General features: G+C 42.3%; 1 protein-coding gene across 4 annotated transcripts in view; it reads right to left on the bottom strand.

The window, feature by feature from the left end:
• Nucleotides 1-1,911: 1,911 nt before the first annotated feature.
• LOC111951260 (GRAM domain-containing protein 4) overlaps nt 1,912-23,353 on the bottom strand; it is a 67,752-nt gene continuing 46,310 nt past the window's right edge. For 3 of the 4 annotated variants that reach the window (XM_023969303.1, XM_023969316.2, XM_023969327.2), the window contains 17 exons: nt 22,669-22,789; nt 21,815-21,888; nt 16,932-17,076; nt 15,751-15,776; nt 15,537-15,628; nt 14,439-14,530; nt 10,913-10,961; nt 10,722-10,793; nt 10,566-10,609; nt 10,194-10,303; nt 9,637-9,791; nt 9,082-9,099; nt 5,890-6,034; nt 5,660-5,753; nt 5,312-5,402; nt 5,085-5,153; nt 1,912-4,994 (listed from right to left, as the gene is read on the bottom strand). In XM_023969303.1, the coding sequence (XP_023825071.1) occupies nt 4,881-4,994; nt 5,085-5,153; nt 5,312-5,402; nt 5,660-5,753; nt 5,890-6,034; nt 9,082-9,099; nt 9,637-9,791; nt 10,194-10,303; nt 10,566-10,609; nt 10,722-10,793; nt 10,913-10,961; nt 14,439-14,530; nt 15,537-15,628; nt 15,751-15,776; nt 16,932-17,076; nt 21,815-21,888; nt 22,669-22,789 (1,511 nt within the window). In that variant the 3' untranslated portion in view covers nt 1,912-4,880. The remainder of the gene's footprint in view (nt 4,995-5,084; nt 5,154-5,311; nt 5,403-5,659; nt 5,754-5,889; nt 6,035-9,081; nt 9,100-9,636; nt 9,792-10,193; nt 10,304-10,565; nt 10,610-10,721; nt 10,794-10,912; nt 10,962-14,438; nt 14,531-15,536; nt 15,629-15,750; nt 15,777-16,931; nt 17,077-21,814; nt 21,889-22,668; nt 22,790-23,353) is intronic. The other variant, XM_023969310.1, reaches the window with a different exon arrangement.

Here is a 23,353-nt window from a genome sequence, read left to right as displayed (position 1 = left end):
CAATGTGTATGGGCATAACATGGTTCCACTTCTGACACCGCCAAAACAACCACTGGCAGCGATCCGATAATGTAGCCGTAAACTCCCTAATACTTCATCACCAAAGCCTTCTCACCTAAATCTCCCGTTGTCAAAGTTATCCGACTTCTTATGAATATTTAAATATGAAGTTTCCTATCAGAGGATTTAGTTGTTCTCCCTTGCATGAAAACCCTTCATTAATTAAGGAATTGGATTGCACAAAGGGGATAATCTCCTGTTGTTTCTCTTTCTCTCGCTCGCTCTCTCTCTCATCCTTAATGTTGGCGTAGAGCCCAAACTGTTAGATGATTGTGGATGGTAATGAGCTGGTGCAATGTTTACCCGAGACGCATGGTCTGCGACACGCGGGGAGGTGGGAAGAATTGTTTTAATGATGTTGATTTGCCTTATATTTGAGGAGGGGGAGCGTTTTGACTGATCAGCAGATGCTTAAGTTTAAGAGGGGCACACCACAGATGTTTGCTCAACRTTGCACAGAGAAACACCGCTAATTCCCCCACACATATTTGAAAGGGTCTTCTGTCATGGAGCATACACAATGTTCTCTCTCTTGGGAAAAAGCAGAAATGAAGGCAATGTGACAGCAAGTGACAGTGTCACTTTTTATTATCCATCCGCCCCTTGCTCATACTAAGCTGCCAAACTCTGCGGAATGAGGGGAGGCTAGTTGGGGTCAAGCCGCCGTCAAGACTCATTCGCAGTGTTTTCCATTTTGGCTAGTGTTTGCCCACAATACACAGATTATATGCTCAGAGCCTCAGAGAAAGCAATTACCGTTACTGTTTACTGTTATGAACGGCAGGGCTATTGATCCTCTGTCATTAGAGTGATTTGAGACAAGGGGCTCTATTCGATCTGTGTCGATGAAGTGTTCCAGATTGCACAATTGAAATTTAAAGGACATTTTTCGACTGAGCCGACGTGTATGTAATCTCCACTGACTCGGGAACATTGTTTAAATTTCAATCATGCTGTAATGCTGAACTTCCATGGTACAGATTGAATAGAGCCCAAGGTCTGCAGTAACGTAATGGATAGGCTATAGACTTTGCCTCTTGCAACCAGTGAGCACGTTTTTGTTTAGTGTTGTTCAGGAGGGAAAAATAAGAAAACACAAAACATGTTACTTGAAAATTTACTGACGAAGAGAAGAGACAACATTGTCTAGAGGGCTGGCTGGTGTCAAAATGTATCTCTTTTATACATATACTGTTTATATACAGTATATAATATGTGTATATATATATAAATAAATATATACATTTGAAGTCGAAAGTTTACATACACTTAGGTTGGAGTCATTAAAACTCTTTTTTTCAACCACTCCACAAATTTCTTGTTCACAAACTAGTTTTGGCAAGTCGGTTAGGGCATCTACTTTGTGCATGACAAGTMATTTTTCCAACTATTGTTTACAGACAGATTATTTCACTGTATCACAATTCCAGTGGGTCAGAAGTTTACATACACTAAATTGACTGTGCCTTTAAACAGTTTGGAAACTTCCTGAAAATAACACCATGGCTTTAGAAGCTTCTGATAGGCTAATTGACATCATTTGAGTCAATTGGAGGTGTACCTGTGGATGTATTTCAAGGCCTACCTTCAAACTCAGTGCCTCTTTGCTTGACATCATGGAATCAGCCTTTGGGAGTTATTCACCTTATGCCACTGCCCTCTAGTGTCTAAAGGGTCATTATCAGCCTCCATCCATCTGTCCTGCAGTGACATCAAGTTGCCGAATGTGGGAATTGCAGTCAGCACTCRACCACACCATCTCCTACTACAGTACCTTCGTGTTAATTTGGAATGACTAACATTCTCATAATTATCTATAGGTGTACTACAAAGGATAACAATACAGAGAAGGCCAAATACTTAATTCATTTTATTTATATTTAAAAAAAATGGACACCACATATTTTACAATGGACATTGTTCTCTTTAAAAATCAATGGATTACGTTATTGTATAGAAATTCCTCTTTYGTCATTTTAGTCCTCGGACCCACAGATGACAAATAATTACCCACAACTGACAGATGATTGCAGTATATTGAACTTTGCAGTGATATACTGTATGGGAATATCATGAAGTAATTGACTAATGTTTACATTTGWGTTACAACTCATACTTGGTTAACACAACGAGAGCCACAGAAGTCAAAACCAATAGAAACCAGTGGACAGAAGGTCTCGGAGTCGCCATGATGACCTCTGCTGTCTGTAMGGAAGGYCTGTGAGTGATCCAAAAATAGCTAAAAGATTATGATTTTACCATGTACTGCACGCCACTACCATTAGAACGATCACTGACGTTTTTTTTGCAGCGTGATTGACGTGCAATATAATCTGACTAGAATGTTCTCTGATGTCACCGTCTATCTACTGTTAGCCTGGTCCCAGATCTGTTACTATATGCTTGATCCAACTCCTCTGACTTTCATTACCACGCTATGCAGTACATGTATAGTATTTGCCATGACAACAAACTCAACAGAAGAGCTAAACTTTAGCTTTAGCTATTAAAGCATTATAAAACAGATCAGAGATCAGGCTTACGTTTGCTGTTGGGATGAMGGTGAGCAGCAGAGGTTGTCCTGAGACCAGTCTGAGCCGATTTAAAAGCTGACAGTTGACACAGTAATTCAAACGCAAGAGGAAGATATCTGTCCAGTCTTCATAACTCCACCTGTGGCTAGGAGCTCAAACCGACAATCCAAACAAAAGAAAAACAAAATCAATTAAAGGTTTTTAACCCAACCTTCAGTAAACATCAGTGTAGGCAGAGTATGGCGGGCAGTAAAAGAAAGAAATTACGTTTTGGCAAGAAAACAATGTAACTAAGCGTTTACAGCAGTAACACAATACATTCAGTATGCTTCTTTTAGGACAGACCCTGATTGCAGATTTCAAAGTTAGTTGTTACTAATCCACTAAGAAAGGTTCCAGGTAAGCATTAAGACTACAGTAACGTACAGTCAGACAATCATTCAATCAACACACTAACATCATGAGTTCCTTAGACAATAGACAATCTCCAGAAATGATATTTCGTATCCAGTCGTAACACAACTGGAGATTGGGTTTTGTAAGACAATAACTAACAAAGTTTATATGGGCTTGTTAACAGTGTGGGAAGATGAACGCATTTTAGSGGACTAGCTTGTTGTGCTGAGGCAAAAAAATTGATCCGAGAGCATGGTACAATCTCCTCTCTTATTTGCAGTAAACGATAAACGAGAAATATTTACCCACAATAACTCTTCCAGCCATCTTACAAAACACAGAAAGTGTGCACATCCACTTAGTTTGGCATTCATTACAATTCTACATATCAAACCTATCTGAGAAATAAAAGACCAGCTTAAATCCCAAATGGTGACAATAATAAAGTGACATTAAAATATTCAGTTCAAACGTCTACTTCATCCTGCTGTCAATGAATACTACAGAACTAGGCCAGTTGACTGACTCGATTTGCATTGAAATACTGAGATAAGTCATCCAGGAGYTAACTAGTTACTAGTCAAGTTAACCAAGTTAAATTACTTCTTAASAGGACAGCATATTGTACACATCTGACCACTCCAGTGTTAATACTACAGGTTGGTATTAGTGGTATTACCGTAGAACTACTATAGTACTACTATACCGTAACATGTCACTAAAAACTGAAGTAACACAGGTTTTGGGTCTTAGTATGTTTATGTGACCTACAGTATGCACCTTAAGAATGTGTTGGCCTACTAGGCTAAAGCCAAGGCATTAACTTAGGCCTCAGGGTTACTCARCACACAAGTTTAGTTCACTGAACCAGTTATGTTACATTTAAACTATGTACCTTCAGTTTAGACACATTACTCAGGTTTTAGGTCTGTTATGGCTCTCTCTAACAGTGAGTGTGCTTTAGTTTTATAACACAATCCACAGATCCAGGACATACTTTAACAAAGTCCAGTTCCTCATCATGCCATTGGTTATTACAGAAATAAGCAGAATTCAAAAGAAAGGCATTTGAAAACATTTCACAATGAACATCATCGCCAAGGTCCCCACTACTGTACGTGACACAGTACAGTTCAGTAGTGAGTGTTGAAAGTATAACACACACACACGTCATATGCGAAAAGACACCTGAAAGCAAAAGGTTTGTTGCTGAAATGTGCATGCGTGTCTCCACAGAAAATCCACAGCAACGATGTAAACTAACGGAAAAGGCTTCGTGTCATGTTGAACGTTGTTCAGGAGTTGGCTCGACTTTCTCACAGCTTTTTGTTTTCTACACAAACATCTAGCTACCGTACGGCATACTGTCTGTACGGTTCCGTGCAGKACCAGCAGTAACAGTTACACTGACTCAGACTTTGCGAGAAAGACAGAGAGAAGACAGGTGAGTAGAGACGCACTGTCTGGGCAGCACACACACACACACACACACACACACACACACACACCTCTGAAGCGAATTAAAGCTGTCAGTCAGGCAAGCAGGCAGGAGAGCCAGCTCCTTCTCCTATGATGAGATGCGTGTTAAAAATGTCCCCCCCATCCCTTCTTCTTCATCCCCCTCATCCACGTTCCGACATAGAAAGAGTGCAGGAATGTGTGCACCATCCCTATTGGACTACAAGTCCCACCTCCAGACAGACGCGCGCACAGACACCTCTCAGTCATAAAAGAGAAGATTGTCCAGTCACTCTAAATAAGAGAGGGAGGAGAACAGGTGTGTGTCCTGTCACTTTCCCCCAATTGTCTTTCCTCCAGCCAGGGAGGGTTCAGAGGAAGGTGGCCCAGCCCTGACCCCAGCCTWGCCCTCTGTCCATGGGGATAGCAGGGCTACAGCTCAGGGCTGCCCGAGGGTGGCCTGGAGGTGGTAATGATCTTCATGTACTGGGTGAAGATCGCCTCRAAGGCCTCGTCTCGATGGATCATGGCACCAAACACCAGAGGCTGAGGAGACACAGAAACCCACAAATAAATGGTATTATTTGTAAATATGTAAAGGATAATAAATGGTCAAATGAGTCTTTATTTCCATACCTTCTGTGTGGCGGGAGTGGCTATGGAGATTCCCATTCCAGACCCAGGTAAGACAGACAGCACTTTGTACTGGGAACAGAGAAGAGATGGTATCAGATGCATACAACTATGATAGATTCATTTCAAAAGAACCTATCAGTTGTTGGAAGATGCATTTCAGGATATCACAGAAAACATAGAAACGATATGATAAAAATATTGAATTAGCKGAGAGTGTAGATAGACACCTTCTGGATATCTGTGATGTCCACCAGCTTAATGACCTTATTCTTCTTGGATGAGGCCGATTTGGAACTGGAGCTCTCGAAGCACAGATAACTGAGAGACAAAGAGACAGATGGTGAGAGAGGAGGAGAGATAGAACGATGGAGAGACGAGTCAGCACAAAGCATCCGCTCTTGGATCTAGCTCTGAGAATCTGCAACATAATGGCACTATTTCGTGGCATGTTGTATACACCCACATTAGAGAGTAAAGATAGCACCCCAAAAAGGAATAGCAGACCACGAGGTGAAAAGCTATTGTGATTAAGTACTTGAAGAGACAAGCTAGTGTGATGAGGTAGGTCTACTTGCTTCTCTGTAACGTAGAGCATGCCGTTTCGAATGTAGTCGGTTGGCATCTTCCGGTCTCTGTTGATGAGGCAGCACCTCCACCCATTCTCACACACTGTAGACACACACACACACAAAAATAGTTATTACAAGCAGCTGGACAGCGCCCCAAAAGCATTAAAAAAAAGTAAATAGCAGGGGGAAAAKATTTTTTTAAATAAAAATATTTTAGGTGCAGTAAGTCCTCTGACCTGGTAGAGGGCGCTCATTCTCTGAGACGTTGAAGATCTCATGAAAGGCTCCCTTCTTGGTGCTATGAATCCTGGCGCTGTCACCATCCAGGCTTACACCGCACGGAACAGTTGCTAAGCTACCTCTTGCCACCACAGGCTGAATCTAGAGGGGAGGAGGAGGGGAAGTGGGAGGAGGGGGGGACGAGGAGAAGGAGGATTTGGGGAGCGGGTGGAGGAGGAAGGGGAAGAATTTTACTACAGAGCACTACTGTAGCCGTCTTCCACTATGGATTCTCTCGGAGACTAAACTGGTAGACAGCCTCTCACATAGAGGAAACATAAGATGGAGGCCATTCATCTGTACACAGTAGGAGTACGTACTCCTCGTAACATAGCCTTGCAAACAACTTGCGGCTTATCAAACATCAGCBTCAGGGTGAGGGTCTCGTGCAAAGCGCAGAGCAGTTCCGACCCCCCCCAGACACAGTACACTTACAGTACATGTAGGTAGTCATCTCGGTTAGTTTCATTTCTAAGTGAGGACATTTTGTTATTTAACTTAATTTATTTAATTATCTGTGTTCTAAGGGTATCCTCTACTCTTCTGCCCTGAAGTGTTCACTGGTTCACTACCCCTCATATATAATTATAGTGGACCATTTCCCACCTGTCTTTTGCCTATGCATGCTTACACCCACCAATCCAATGTTTTTAGTGAAGGCTAAATCCCTGAAGGGGGGTGAGCGAGTGCACACTTCAGGCAGAGGGGTGGGGGGGGGGGGAATCAGAGGTCAGTGTAGAGTATAGACAGGATGGTATAGTAGTGGATTAGTTAGTGCTTGTAATGCTGGGAGTGAGAGTAGGGAGCTCTGCAGATAAATGGCCATGCCATTTACAGCTACAGTACAATATACTCCCTCATGCTGCAGGCAGGCAGGCCCCTAACTATACCAGCAGATAGACGGGATTATTTGTAATGTTACATAGAAGTAGAATAGAGTAGAAGTCTTCGAATAGCTGTAGAATAAGTCTTAGTTACATGGTTGGGGAATTCAGACACACTAGTTGGCTCTGTTTATCAAGGGTCACCTGGTAAATGATTCTAATTGAGTGATTGTTATACAAAGCCTACTACCAATTGGAATCACAAGAAAGTTTTACCTTACCTGATTGTCTTACCATCGATATGAAGGAATACACATTTTAGTGTTCTAGAGGTAAACTATGGGGGAAATAAAGGTGCTACTGTAAACCGGACAATAGTRTATCCTACTCTAGTCACACTAAAGTTGATTTTGACAGTGCTGGTTTGGGGTTGTGTCAGCACACTGAACACCTGGTTACTACAGAGTATGTCTGTGAAAATGGATTCAAAAAAAAAAAAGTCAAATGAATTCATAATTGTATCAATTAAGACTGGTTCAATTAAAACTTAGTAAGTGTCTCTTTTGGACTGAGTTTGACGTTATGTCATTATGGCCCACTAAAAGTGGATACATGCATTGATATTTTTGATCCATTTATTCACAAACACTCAGTTAATGTTGGGAGGTTTGTCGTGAACCACACACACACACACACACACGCAGTGCGCACACACATACAGACAGACTACCGGTCAAAAGTTTTAGAACACCTACTCATTTAAGGGTTTTTGTTTATTTGTACTATTTTCTACATTGTAGAATAATAGTGAAGACATCAAAACTATGAAATACCACAAAAGGAAATATGTAGTAACAAAAAAAAATAAAAAAGTGTTAAATCAAAATATATTTTATATTTGAGATTCTTCAAATAGCCACCCTTTGCCTTGATGACAGCGTTGCACACTTGGCATTCTCTCAACCAGCTTCACCTGGAATGCCTTTCCAACAGTCTTGAAGGAGTTCCCACATATGCTGAGCACTTTTTGGCTGCTTTTCCTTCACTCTGCGGCCCAACTCGTCCCAAACCAGCTCAATTGGGTTGAGGTCGGAGATTGTGAAGGCCAGGTCATCTGATGCAGCACTTCATCACTCTCCTTCTTGGTCAAATAGCCCTTACACAGCCAGGGGGTGTGTTGGGTCATTGTCCTGTTGAAAAACAGATGATAGTCCAACTAAGCACAATCCAGATGGGATGGCGTATCGCGGCAGAATGCTGTGGTAGTCATGCCGGTTAAGTGTGCCTTGAATTCTAAATAAATTACAGACAGTGTCACCAGCAAAGCACYCCCACACCATAACACCTCCTGGGGAAATACACATGCGGAGAACATCCGTTCACCCAGACCGCGTCTCACAAAGACACAGCGGTTGGAACCAAAAATCTCAAATTTGGACTCCAGACCAAAGGACAAATTTCCACCAGTCTAATATCCATTGTTCGTGTTTCTTGGCCCAAGCAAATCTCTTATTATTATTGGTGTCCTTTAGTAGTGGTTTCTTTGCAGCAATTCGACCATGAAGGCCTGATTCACAGTCTCCTCTGAACAGTTGATGTTGAGATGTGTCTGTTACTTGAACTCTGAAGCATTTATTTGCACTGCAATTTCTGAGGCTGGTAACTCYAMTGAACWTRTCCTCTGCAGCAGAGGTAGCTCTGGGTCTTCCATTCCTGTGGCGGTCCTCATGAGAGTTTCATCATAGCGCTTGATGGTTATTGCAACTGCACTTGAAAAAACCTTCAAAGTTCTTGAAATTTTCCATATTGACTGACCTTCATGTCTTAAAGTAATGATGGACTGTCATTTCTCTTTTCTTATTTGAGCTGTTCTTGCTATAATAATGCTTTGGTCTTTGACCAAATAGGGCTATCTTCTATATACCCCCTACCTTGTCACAACACAACTAATTGGCTGAAACGCATTAAGGAGGAAAGAAATTCCACAAATTAACTTAAGGCACACCTTTTATTTGAAATGCATTTCGGATGACTACCTCATGAAGTTGGTTGAGACAACGCCAATAGTGTGTAAAGCTGTCATCAAGGCAAAGGGTGATTTGTTTAACACTTTTTTGGTTACTACATGATTCCATATGTGGTATTTCATAGTTTTGATCTCTTCACTATTATTCTACAATGTTGAAAATAGTAAAAATAAAGAAAAACTCTTGAACGAGTAGATGTTGTAAAACTTTAGACCGGTAGTGTATATACATGTTTTAGCTGGTGGCACACACAGGCACTACGTAACGTAAGGGGACAGAGGCACACCAGAGTCCCTACCTTCTCAGACCCAGACAGCTGAGAGAGAGAAACAAAACACAACGTATAGTGACAGTCACTAAAGCAAAGCCCATCTAGCACCACTAACATTACTGTCAATTGACTGAGGAAATAAACCAAGATAGCCATTGCAAACACTCACAGTCTCGCACACACACCACACACACGACAGAGCATGACATTCAGGTGACAGTGTCGAGGAATATTAAGTTTGTATAAAGTAAGGGTTCAAAATAAAAAGGGTTAAGGCTCATCATAAGATAAAATAAATTACAACGTTGGTTTGACAGTAGTTACAAAAATTCTTTAAAAACAAAAAAAAATCTATCCTTCAGTTGTAATAGCTACTTTGGGGTTTAGTTATTTAGCATTTGGATAAAGGCCAATTTTAGGGAAGTTTGGGTTGGATAAAGAATTGGTTCCTTTCTCTATGGGGTGAAGTTATTTTTTTAAGTTGTCAGATGACAGCCTGTGTGTTATTGTATACCGTATATGCTGTGTACGTGTGTGTGGATATGTGCGTCTGTGTATGCATTCATAAGTGCGTGTTCTCACCCGTCGGGACATTGTAGCGTTGGTCCTCTCCTTCAGCTGTGGATCAGTTGGTAGGTTGTTCCAGTCGATGTGAGGTGTGTCATATTTGTCCCTCAGCTTGGGACAGCTCTTAAACAAGAAGTCTATGATGAAGAATTTGATCCCTGCATACAGTCCTGAGAGCGAGAGGGAAAAAATGTCATATAATTTTAAAGTTGACAGTAATGTTGACAGTAATGTTGTAAAAGTACAATGATTGTACCAAAACATATGTTGGTATACTTTTTTTATCTACACGTTTTATGTATTTCATAAAACGTGTGTCTGCTGTAAACTAAATGGCTCAGTCAGTCTCCTTCCTCTTAAAGCCTCCACAGCCAACAACAGGGAACACACAGGAGAAGACCAATTGCTTTAGAGAGGAACAAAAAYTGTGCCAAGAGACAATGCCCTCGAGCAGCAAAGAGAATAAAGTGGTGTTTTTATATTGAATGTTACGTTACCATAGCATTTCACTCCGTGTGTGTGTGTGTGAGGGCTACAGCAGCGTGTGTATGATTGTGTGTGCGTGTACTCACCAATCATGAAGCCCACGAGTTTAAAGGGCAGTATGCAGGAGGAGAGAAAGGCAACCCACAGGCTTATGTAGAGCTTCTGAGTGATCTCAGGCTGCACCCACATGAACAGGCTGAACACACACACACACACACACACACACACACACACACACACACACACACACACACACACACACACACACACACACACACACACACACACACACACACACACACACACACACACACACACACACACACACACACACACACACACACACACACAGAGAGAGAGGGCGATAGCGAGAGGGAAACCGTTTGATCAACTATTCAGTCCAACTTAGAGAAAGAGAATAGAACGGTAAGACAGTGAAACAGCCATTTCTTACTTACTTCTTTATTTTCTCCAAAACATCCGCCATCTTACCAAAAAGGTTCTGTGAAAAAAGCCCAACAAAATGACTTTTATGAAACACACAATGTCAGAATGTGGTGTGTTTGCGTGTATGTACGCGTGCTTGTGTATGTGTGTGTTCACTACTACTGTACCTGGGCTTTTTGTGCAACGTCAAGCACTAACTGGAACTTTTCAGACACAGTCAAGTCATCCTTTGACGGTTCCTACATGAAACAAACCCAAAATTAAAAATCAGCTCATTCCATTCCAAAAAGGTAGGAAATACGACAGGCCACTTCCTGTGAGGTCAGAGGAAGTCATGTGAAAATGGGAGGTCTCTTACTATAGGATCCGTAATATCCGGCACAATGCTCCACTGAATCCTCCAACCTCTGAAAAGGAAAAAAAGGGAAGAGATCAAAATAAATGTAAAGATGTCAAAACTCTAAAGSAGGGATGGACAACTGGTGGCCCGCACCTGCGGATCAATTTCAATTCCTTTTTTTAGAACTCAGTCGGGGTCTCAACTTACTGTTGASAGTTAGAATAATAGAATACAMAACATTTGGTTGTGCATCAGTCAGTCACTCAGAATTCACTTAAATAWTTTTTTAGATTGGCAAGTTAGTCTAGCAGCCAGCTATCTACACTTATAGTAATCATTGTTGAATTACCGACAGGGGGGCACCCATTGATTTTATAAGTCACTCAGAATTCATGCAATTCTCTCTCTCCRCCCAATGGCAAAATGAGTAGAATTGCAGGAAATTAAATCTGCAACTTCAATTTTCCCTCTGCTGTCAAGAGGGCCGCTAAAAATGTTTTGTTCGCAAGGTGCGGGGAGGGTTAAAGTTTTGCTTAGGGTCCCCTAAAAGACTAGGGATGGCTCTGACTGCATGTGTGGGTATGGATGAGGGTACAGAGACCTGCGAGCCACTGCGGTCCCCCACGATGAGTTCAGATTTTTGGTGGCCCCCACTCCAATCAAAGTTGCCCATCCCTGCTCTAAAAGGACTCTGTGAAAATGAGTTGCCCCACATTAAATAAATAGGTACAGTGTRATTACATGTAATAGAGCATAGTATGAATTTATTGATCCCAACTTGGTAAGTATGAACAAAAATAAAAATGTAAAAGTGTTGGTCCCCTGTTTCATGAGCTGAAATAATGTCACCTAAAATTGTCCATATACAAAAAAAGCAAATTTCTTTCAAATATTGTACACACATTTGTTTACATCCCTATTAGTGAGCATTTCTCCTTTGCCAAGATAATCTATATACACCTGACAGGTCGGCATATCAAGACACAGATTAAACAGCATGATCATTACACAGGTGCACCTTGTGCTGAGGACAATAAAAGGCTGCTCTAAAAATGTGCAGTTTTGTCACAACACAATGCCACAGATGTCTCAAGTTTTGAGCGAGCATGCAATTGGCAAGCTGACTGCAGGAATGTCCAAGCTGTTGCCAGAGAATTTCATMTTAATTTCTCTACCATAAGCCGCCTCCTTTTGGAGAATTTGGTAGTACGTCTAACCGGCCTTACAACCGCAGATCACGTGTAACCACGCCAGACCAGGACCTCCACATCACCTGCAGGATCGTCTGAGACCAGCCACCCGGACAGCTGATGAAACTGGGTATGCACAACCAAAGAATTACTGCACAAACTGTCAGAAACCTTCTCAGGGAAGCTCATCTGTGTGCTCGTTGTCCTYACCAGGGTCTTGACCTGGCTACAGCTCTGCGTCGTAACCGACTTCACCTTCGATGGCCACTGGCACGCTGGAGAAGTGTGCTCTTCACGGATCAATCCTGGTTTCAACTGTACCGGGCAGACAGCGAGTATGGCGTTGTGTTGACGAGCGGTTTGCTGATGTCAACGTTGTGAACTGAGCGCGCCATGGTGGCGGTGGGGTTATGGTAGGGGCAGGCATAAGCTACGGACAACGAACACAATTGCATTTTATCGACAGCAATTTGAATGCACAGAGATACCGTGATGARATCCCGAGGCCCATTATTGAGCCATTCAACCGCCACCATCACCTAATTTCAGCATGATAATGCACAGCCCCATGTCGCAAGGATCTGTACCACCTTGCCTGGAAGCTGAAAATGTCCCCGTTTCTTCCATGGCCTGCATACGCAGACATGTCACCCATTGAGGATGTTTGGGATGTTCGTGAAATTTTTGCATGTTGCGTTTATATTTTGTTCAGTGCAAGACATGTGAGCCGAGTTGAGCAGTTGGAAATCCCGCTCACCGCTCTATCGCTCCACGAAAAACCGCTCCAAATAAGCTCCATTCATTAAAATTTAACYAACACCCACCTGTTTTTGTGACTATCTGGACCTACCAATTGGTTTTTAGGGTATTGAAACCAAACCATAAGGATTTGAATTAAAAGTATTTGAATAAACATCAAAAAGGTGAATGTAAGAAGCAAACAATTTCAAAAGAGGCTAACATGTCATATTAACCAGCATATAAAACAAGGTCAGGAGCCAGACAGGGAGCCTAAGAAGGAACGGCTAATAATAGGCTATTATATTTCAAGGCTATAGCCTGCAAATAAATACATTGTGAAGCATTTGCGAGTGCTACACAATAGGCTGGTAGGGACATAAAGCGCTCAGCATTTAAACATTTTGTTGGATTTAAATCATTAGTCTATAAATTGTGACTTACTTATACCATTTAAACGAAAAAAGGCTTATTAGTGCCTTTGAATACATTTTTTGAATACATTTTTAGAAACACGAGTTTGGCCAGTCTGTGGCTTCAGGCTCATGCGATGGTGCCTGGTGAGCTGGCCAGCAGCGGAGAATATTCTCTCCACACTTGCAGAGCCACTGGGGATGCTAAACACCCTTTTGGCCACTCTTGCCAGGCTGGGCAGAGATGCATAGTTGTTTTTTTATTTTTCTATATGTAGGCCTAAAGGTTTTTAAGCTAAATAACCCAATCAAAACGGAAAGCTGCTTGAACGTGGGAATATTCCAGGCCTATTGGGCGTCACTACAGTCTCTGGTTCGAATCCAAGCTGCATCACTTCCGGMCGTGATTGGGAGTCCCATAGGGCAGCGCACAATTGGCCCAGCATTGTCCGGGTTTGGCCGGGGTAGGCTGTCATTGTAAATAAGAATTTACAATGGAGAACCGACTTGCCTACTTAAATAAATGTTAAATAAAATTAAAATAATATTGGTTCAAAATCAATTTTGGCCTATTGTATAGGTAATAGAATGAAAATGAACAAAAAGTTTAAGAGATCAAATGTTTTGTTKATAAATACTTTGCTACAATGACACACTTTGTTACACACACACCTCACTCCCTTCTTTTAGCATGTGCACCTAGTAAGTACACCATCATGCTTTTTGGATACATGTCTTTTCAGATTCCACAATGATTCTTTAGTTGTGGACACTACATCAGCGCACCTTGATTTAGCATCTGTGTGTTTTATCAGTTTCTTTATGAAAATATTTAGTGAATACCATTTCAGTAGCTAAAGCAAGGGGCTATAGCAGCACACAAGTAAACTACAAATGCATGCTAGGGTGGGCATGCCCTGAGCTCATGAAATGAGCGCTGCTGGAGCAAAATTGGAGCGGGTGAGAAGGCCGACGCTCCAGCCTTTGGGAATTTCGCTCCACGCTCCAGTCAAAATGGGCACGCTCCACTACTCGCTCCAGCTCCACTCATATACTCTGGTTCAGTGTAGCTGCATCACTCATCATCATCATCAATAAATGAAAATGAATGTACAGTTCAGTGTAGTTGCATCACTCATTATCACCAATAAATGGCAATTTGTGTGTGGGTGTGTGTGTGTGTGTGTAGTATGCTTGTCTTACTTAGCAATGAGGTAATTCAAGGAGAGCCTCAGGATGGCCAAGAAGAGGAACATGGGGATGGCCCAGCCATGCCACGCAGCATTCATGTATATCTGAGACAGGAGGAAACACAAGTGACATTCATCATTATATACACTACCTAGCCTACATCATATTTCTCACAATCAGATTTAATTTAAGTCTTCCAAATGACAAGCGCTACTGAATATAGGAGATTTGGGACATTGAATGAGAGGAACTTGAAGAGACAAGCATTAGATTAGACATTTGGTCGATATCTCTATAGAATAGCATGTGTCAAAGCCTTGAGATAATGTTTACAGTAGTACATTTTTTAAATGTTTAATGAACCTTTATTTAACTAGTCAAACTTATACAGGACAGCTCACTAAAGGGATAGTTCACCCAAATTACATATTAGTTTCCTTACCCTGTAAGCAGTCCATGGACATGGTATGACAGAAATCCATGCTTTGGTTTTGTTTGCCTGGTGTCACGTTCCTGACCTGTTTTCTTTTGTCTGGTATTTATTTTAGTTGGTCAGGGCGTGAGTTGGGTGGGTTTGTCTATGGTTGATTTTCTATGTTGGGATTTTTGTGTTCGGCCTGGTATGATTCTCAATCAGAGGCAGCTGTCATTCGTTGTCCCTGATTGAGAATCATACTTAGGCAGCCTGCGTTTCACGTGTGTTTTGTGGGTGTTTGTTTCCGTGTTTGTATTCGTGCCACACGGGACTGTTGTCGGTTGTATTCATTTTGTTATTTTGTTTCATGTTAGTGTTCAGTTTCGATTTAATAAATTATCATGAGCACTACCCACTCTGCGTGTTGGTCCGATCCATGCTCCTCCTCGTCTGAGGAGGAGAACGACTATGACGACCGTTACACCTGGCCATGTTTCCAAATGCTAACTTATTACATGTGTGGCACAACTCCAATGCAAGTCAATGGTACCGATATTAGCATTTTTCGCACTTCATGTCCAAATCATCCTAAAGTTCCTCAAATTAATTGTGTAGCTCAATGAAGTTACTTTTAGATGATTTGTACACGACTTGCATATATCCCTTTAAAGACAGATAGGAGCAGTTGTACTCACTATGAAGGAAATAGCTGAGGTGTATACTGAGTGCCAGTTGGATAAGGCTGAGAGGTTCCTCATGAAGTTAGTTACCGGTCTGGCTCCTCGCTCTGGGAAAAAATAAATAAAAAATAAATCAGTCATCAACCTATTGTCACATTACAACAATATCTGACAACAGTAGCTCAATGGCAGAAAGTTCTGAGTGGGTATTAAATCAATAAATACTCACTGAGTCGCCTCATGTTTTCTGTTAGCCTGGAGAGAGAGAGAGGGACACACAATGGTAGATGAAACAACATGAACTTTAGCATGCCCTTTACACAGACACCACACCGTGGGGGAACAGAATTCTCAAACATCTCCTAAAAGAGCGAAATACTTCCTGCTTAGCGGAGGTGGCAACACCTCAACCCACTGATCATTCTGTTCATGAGTCACACAGCGGCGAGGAGGGAAGAATGAAGAGCTCAATCTATTTCTCTGTTCTCTCCATTCTCCACAAGGTCAGCTACAATACAGTGCATCCTTTATTTCTAGAGCTTTCTACCTGCGCTGCCAACTTTTATCCAATCCGTGAGCACTTCAAACTGTGTATGTATGCGTGTGTTTACAGTAGCCTCCTGCCTAAGGTCACAATCTGATCTGCGCTTAGCAGGAAAATGAGCCAAGTCCTAGACTGAACCCAGCTAGCTTCAAGTGGAGTAAAGAGGAGCATGACATATGAGTTGCATCTCATATGTCACCATTAGGAGTTTACCCCCTAATGGTAAAGGTTAGAATTGGGGGATAGTGAAGCTGATCCTAAATCAGTGCACCGAGGGCAATGTCTTATAGCCTCAGTCAATGGCTGCAGGGAGTTGTAGTGTGGTCAAACCACCACCAGAGGGCACAGACATTGTATTCACTCCCTGTGGCTAATCTGCCTTACACGACCTCCTACTAAACCCAGACAGGAAGGGCCTACCAGCCAATCAAATGTCTGAACATCACACTAATGTTTCTGTGAGTGTTACATGGTTTCACACCGTTTTAAAATGGCTTACTTCCTACTGAAAACCACACTGGTCATGTTGCTCATGCAGTGATGTGCAATGTATACAGAATGTCCAGATGTCTTGTGTCTGTATAGAATTCCCATCACTACCATTAAGGTTAGGGTAGAAGACTACTACTGTTTCTGTGAGTGGTAGCATACTGGCAATGAGGGGTGCAACAAATACACAATGTTCAGATAATGACTACTACAACAGCCTTTCAATGTGACTGTTGTTTTCACCACCTAGTTCAGTACGTAGAAATAATATTACAAGAACAGACATTGCCATTCAAAACCAATATTCCATGATGGGTGGACCCATTCATTCTATTTCTATGGTTTTGACAACACATCGTAGGAACACAACAATGTACCTTTTAGCACTTAGCGGTTCCTCCGCCTCCACAGTGTTCTCCTCCGGGACGAAGCGGAAGTCTTCTATGTAGACCCCCACCCTGTCGTAGAGCCACCTCCACGCCCGCAAGTACAGGGTCTCCCCCTGTGGCGGCTTCTCTTTGTCTGGAGGGGCCGAGTTGAAGATCATGTTGTCATTAGGCTTCTTTTTTKGGGTGGGTGTTTTATGTCATTGTATACTTGGAAGAGGACTCATGTATGTTCTTTTGTCTTTTATCTTGTTACTGAATATAAATAAACATACATTCAAAAGACAGAAAGAGGGAGAGCGAGAACAAGAGAGAGACGGGAAGAGAGGTTACAGGCAGCACAGGTTTATAATTAGTACAATGAAGTTGCCTCCCTGTCGGTTTGGCATTTCTGTTCCTAGATCTGTGCCTAAGGGCAACTTCTATAACTACCTGAAGCTGTTTATTGAAATGAAGACAGGTACAGAAGGAGATACAGGTATATAGATCTCCCAGTTAAGAAGCTGGTTTAATTTAGAGTTAATACCAAAGACCCATTAACCTAAATTACACACTGAGCTCCTTGTGTCTCTCTTACAGAAACAAATTCATGTACGCACACATACACACATTCTACATTTGGTGAGGCTGCTCTAACACTGTGGGCCTGTCTGGCCTAGATTAAAAACTTAGCCCATTTCCTAAAATAAACACCCTTGCCAGTGTCACCAGCACCTGAAGCTACTAGTCGAACAACTGGTTCTGGAACCCTAAAATAATGTATTTTCAAGAGATACTTCAACAGCTCCTCTCCCCCAACCCACGCACACAAACAGTGTATTCTTCCAGCCTGTTGACAGACAGGCTGCCTGGCAGTAATCTGTGCTCCACGCACACTAAAATATCTCTGCTAATGAGGATGTTCAGCACCCAGAAAGTGGTTTGCACTAAACACTGGTATTAAAGCTGCCTGTCCTTACTGCTGGGTTAGAGTTTTAATATGAATGGGGAAACTGTGTGTGAGGGGAAACAGAGAGAGTTTTTGAAGTCATTGTTTTGATATGAGAATAGCTGTTCATCAAATAACATTTTATTGGTCACATACACATATGTAGCAAATATTATTGGGGTTGTAGCGAAATGCTTGTGTTCCTAGCTTCCTATCTCCAAGTTTGAGGTGTGTGTGTGTGTATTCTGCATTGACTCAAGGGATTAAGGACAAGCCTGTGTGTGTGTGTGTGTGTGTGTGTGTGTGTGTGTGTGTGTGTGTGTGTGTGATTCCGTTTCAGGAATCTATGCGTATGTCACAAGTCACGACTTAACATGAGAGCCATTCATTTTTTTTGATGGTAGACAAAATGCCTTCTGGAACATGTGAACTTTCATGTGCCTTAACAAATTTGTATGCCATCTGTAAATACCAATAAAATTGTTAAAATTACGAGCCTTGATTGGCTGTGATAATGAGTGGGCTGGACATGCCGAGAGAGGAGTTCAGATTGGTCTGCTATATAGAACGCTGTCTATTTGGGCTGGTCAGTCTGTTGGTAATCCTGTCGAACGCGGCTTTAAAGAAATACATGTATTGTGTAGTAGAGCTGCATAAGTGTTGCTCTACACTTTCTGGAGGATCGAGTTTTAAAATCAGTGGAATTAGAGTATGATAGAGAAAACACCTGTCTCCGGATTACATCTTCAAACTTAGGGCAACAGTGGCATGGCATCCGTGACAGGGAGACGCTTCCATCGTGCATGATAGTGTGATCTTACACGTTTACCTAGCAAGCTAGCTACATGTCTTAAGCTAAAGTGTACTGTTAGCTAGCTAACATTAGCTGGATGGCTCCCTAGCTGACGTTATTATTCGTATCCCAGAGCCGTTTGCTTTGCTAGTTAGAGCCTAATGTTAGCTAGCCAACATTGAACCTGGTTGGTTAGCTCCCAGCAGATTCATGCAGGGTAACGTTAGTACAGTGGTTCTTCCTTATAAAAATGTTGAGCTTATGCTGCGGTCGTTCGTGATAGATGGTGGCATATTGTGGTAAATTGCATCATTCTGKCAACAATGGCTGAGACTTAAATAACGTGCCATGGAATTCTGCAGCACCCTGCAAGCTGTGCTGCAGTATGCCGCAACTTTTAAAGGAAGAACCACTATGTTCATTGTTGTTTAACTAGCTAACGTTAGCTGGCTGGCTCGTTCGTTAYATGACGTGTGTGATCTTACRCATTGTTTACCTAGCTAGGTTCATTGTTTACCTACTTAACTAGCTAGCTACAGTTGAAGTCGGAAGTTTACATACACTTAGTTTGGAGTCATTGAAATTCATTTTTCAACCACTACAAATTTCTTGTTAACAAACTATAGTTTTGGCAAGTCGGTTAGGACATTACTTCGTGCATGACACAAGTCATTTAAAAAAAAAATTGTTTACAGACAGATTATTTCACTTATAATTCACTGTATCACAATTCCAGTGGGTCAGAAGTTTACATACACTAAGTTGACTGTGCCTTTATACAGCTTGAAAAATTCCAGAAAACGATGTCATGGCTTTAGAACCTTCTGATAGGCTAATTGACATCATTTTAGTCAATTGGAGGTGTATCTCAAGGCATACCTTCAAACTCAGCGCCTCTTTGCTTGACATCATGGGAAAATCAAATAAAAATCAGCCAAGACCTCATTAAAAAAAATTGTAGACCTCCACAAGTCTGGTTCATCCTTGGGAACAATTTCCAAATGCCTGAAGGTACCACGTTCATCTGTACAAACAATAGTATGCAACTATAAACACCATGGGACCACACAGCCGTCATACCGCTCAGGAAGGAGACACGTTGTCTCCTAGAGATGAACGTACTATGGTGCGAAAAGTGCAAATCAATCCCAGAACAGCAGCAAAGGACCTTGTAAAAATGCTGGAGGAAACAGGTACAAAAGTATCTATATCCACAGTAAAAACGAGTCCTATATCGACATAACCTGAAAGGCCGCTCAGCAAGGAAGAAGCCACTGCTCCAAAACCACCATAAAAAAGCCAGACTACGGTTTGCAACTGCACATGGGGACAAAGATCGTACTTTTTGGAGAAATGTCCTCTGGTCTGATGAAACAAAAATAGAACTGTTTGGCCATAATGACCATCATTATGTTTGGAGGAAAAAGGGGGGGRTTTGCAAGCCGAAGAACACCATCCCAACCGTGAAGCACGGGGGTGGCAGCATCATGCTGTGGGGGTACTTTGCTGCAGGAGGGACTGGTGTACTTCACAAAATAGATGGCATTATGATGAAGGAAAATTATGTGGATATATTGAAGCAACATCTCCAGACATCAGTCAGGAAGTTAAAGCTTGATCGCAAATGGGTCTTCCAAATGGACAATGACCCCAAGCATACTTCCAAAGTTGTGGCAAAATGGCTTAAGGACAACAAAGTCAAGGTATTGGAGTGGCCATCACAAAGCCCTGACCTCAATCCCATAGAACATTTGTGGGCAGAACTGAAAAAGCGTGTGCGAGCAAGGAGGCCTACAAACCAGTGACACCAGCTCTGTCAGGAGGAATGGGCCAAGATTCACCCAATTTATTGTGGGAGGCTTGTGGAAGGCTACCCAAAACGTTTGACCCAAGTTAAACAATTTAAAGGCCATGCTACCAAATACTAATTGAGTGTATGTAAACTTCTGACCCACTGGGAATGTGATGAAAGAAATAAAAGCTGAAATAAATCCTTCTCTACTATCATTCTGACATTTCACATTCTTAAAATAAATTGGATTAAATGTCAGGAATTGTGAAAAACTGAGTTAAATGTATTTGGCTAAGGTGTATGTAAACTTCTGACTTCAACTGTACGTGTCTTAAGCTAAAGTGTACAACACGTGTTGAATATGGCCGGTGTCAGTAAACTTCGGCAAAAAAGCATAATGAAATTATTGCCAGCAGAGCTGGTTAGGCTGTTTTCATGTTATCCAGAGGTAAGCAAATCATTGGACAGAGCRTCAATTGTGCGCTCAGAAAGCAAAACGAGATGGGTGGGGCCAAAGCTTAAGAGGGTGTGAACAWTGCTGAATGGGTGAAGTCAAAGAAGAGCTCTTCAATCGATATGAAAACATTCAACGGCCATTTTCTCAAAAGGGAGTTTACAAGTTTATTAACTTTCAAAGCAGAATTACTTTCCCATTGTTCCTCAAAAATGCAGTGTACGACATACCATTTTGTAGCTCTGAGTCTCTACTTTTATCCAATGTAAAAAACACCATTTCAAATTTTGCTACATAAGATCGAATCCTGGTGGTGAGTCACATATATGAAATCCCCCATGGAGAAAATAGATTCTCCACCATCCTGAATCCCCCCCCCACACAGGGTTATTACAGTCTTCCAAGAATAGTCATCCCTACACACTCCCACTGTAAAACACACACATCCACATATCCCAGTCCTTCAGAGTCAGAGCAAAAGTCAGTTCCTCCCCCTGTTCTGTCTCCTGTCCTTTTCYCTTCAGCTCTACAGTCCCACTGGCTTCAACCTGAGTCCTGAACACCTTCCCACAGTCTCTCAGTCCCTAGCTGCCCTGTGGCCCTACAAACCCTTTTATTTCAGTGATCTATGAGAGTTACTGCTGTTTCTGACAAAGGTTTCTTCTGACCCAAAGCTTGAAAGCTTAGCACGTTAAATACCGAAACTGGCATCTGATTTTAGTGACTTTTCTACAGATTATTCCCTTATCCTTTTCAGTCTTTGCAGATCTGAAGGACTGGGATAGGTGTGAGCAGTATCAATCCGGTCTCTTCAATTCCATAAACAGTAAAGGTAGGGGCAGTTTTTGGTGTACACTAATCAGCAGTCATAGGTGTTACGTCATAGTCCACTTTCTGCCTTGCTTACCTGTGTCTTTGCCATTGGCAGCAGGCGTTGGAGACGGGGGTTTACGGGCAGGCTGTGGCGGCGAGTCTTCCAAACTGATAGAAGTGTAGAAAAAGAGAGGAGAAAGACAGAAAGAGTGAGTCTTTGCAACACTATGTAAACAAACATTCATGAGCTTTATGCACCCTAAGATTTTGGTAATGTGTCTTCATGCCCCCTCTATGGCCTTGTGGACCTTACTGTAAGGCCAAGGAGACATTCCACATGGTGTCCTTTTGGCAGGAGCTAAAATGCCACTGAATCCATTCTGAGTAGACTGGGTGAACCCGAAGCTTTACTTAAAAGGAAAATTCCACCCAAAAACGCTATTTTGGTATTTGCAGCATTTCTGCATTTTGAAAGTTATACATGTTAAACTTGATTGTTGACATGCAAAACATGTTTGGGACTACATCAACAATGGACTAATGAAACAAATACCAAAAAGATAGTTTTGGGACACAGAAGTGAACGTCCCAAGACTAACATAACTGCTGCGCCATGCTCTGCGCTCTGATATAGAAGCGCGTGATTTGGTTATGACACATACACAAACACTACAGTGAGCACACACACAGGTCCTTGAGGAATTCCCTGCCATGTGCCAACCAAGCTGCAGGGGCAGCTATTTATACCCACTGCAGCCCAGGGTGATCCACCCCACCAAAGGACAACTCACTGGGGTAGGCAGGATGGTAGGCAGGGAGTGGAGGGTTGCAGCACTGAAGGTAGCACAGACAGACAGAGTGAAGTGACTAACTAAGTGTTCTCTAAGCAAGCAACACTTAGAGAATGAGACGACACACATTTTTCCCCTCACTCTCTCCATCACACACCTGGATTTTAGCACCTCGTTCATCCTCAGTTCGAGGTCGAGCCTCTTCCCTCTCTCTCTCTCCAGCTCTTCCTTTATCTTCTCCACATTGGTTTCCTCTCGTAGCTTCCTCAACTCCTCTTCTGAAAAACACACACACACGACTGGTATCATCGCAATTCAATGGCTCAAGCTTGAGACGAATGTGGCAGGGTCTACAGTCAATCACGGATTACAAAAAGAAAACCAGCCCAGTCGCGGACATCGACGTCTTGCTCCCAGACAAATTAAACAACTTCTTTGCTCGCGTTGAGAACAATACAGTGCCACTGACACGGCCCGCTACCAAAGCSTGTGGGCTCTCCATCTTCGTGGCCAACGTGAGTAAAACATTTAAATGTGTTAACCCTCAAGGCTGCCGACCCAGAAGGCATGCCTAGCCGCGTCCTCAGAGCATGTGCAGACCAGCTGGCTGGTGTGTTTACGGACATATTCAAACAATCCCCATCCCAGTCTGTTGTCCCCATTCTTCAAGATGGCTGTCCCAAGAAATCTAAGGTAACTGAACTAAATGACTATCGCCCCATTGCACTCACTTCTGTCATCATGAAGTGCTTTGAGAGACTAGTCAAGGATCATATCACCTCCACCCCACCTGACACCCTAGACCCACTCAAATTTGCTTACCGCCCCAATAGGTCCACTAA

This window comes from Salvelinus sp. IW2-2015, linkage group LG3, assembly GCF_002910315.2.
Source record: "Salvelinus sp. IW2-2015 linkage group LG3, ASM291031v2, whole genome shotgun sequence".
NCBI lineage: Eukaryota > Metazoa > Chordata > Actinopteri > Salmoniformes > Salmonidae > Salvelinus > Salvelinus sp. IW2-2015.
The sequence above is the reverse complement of the archived record's forward strand: the minus strand, read 5'-3'. Positions and strand labels throughout refer to the sequence as shown.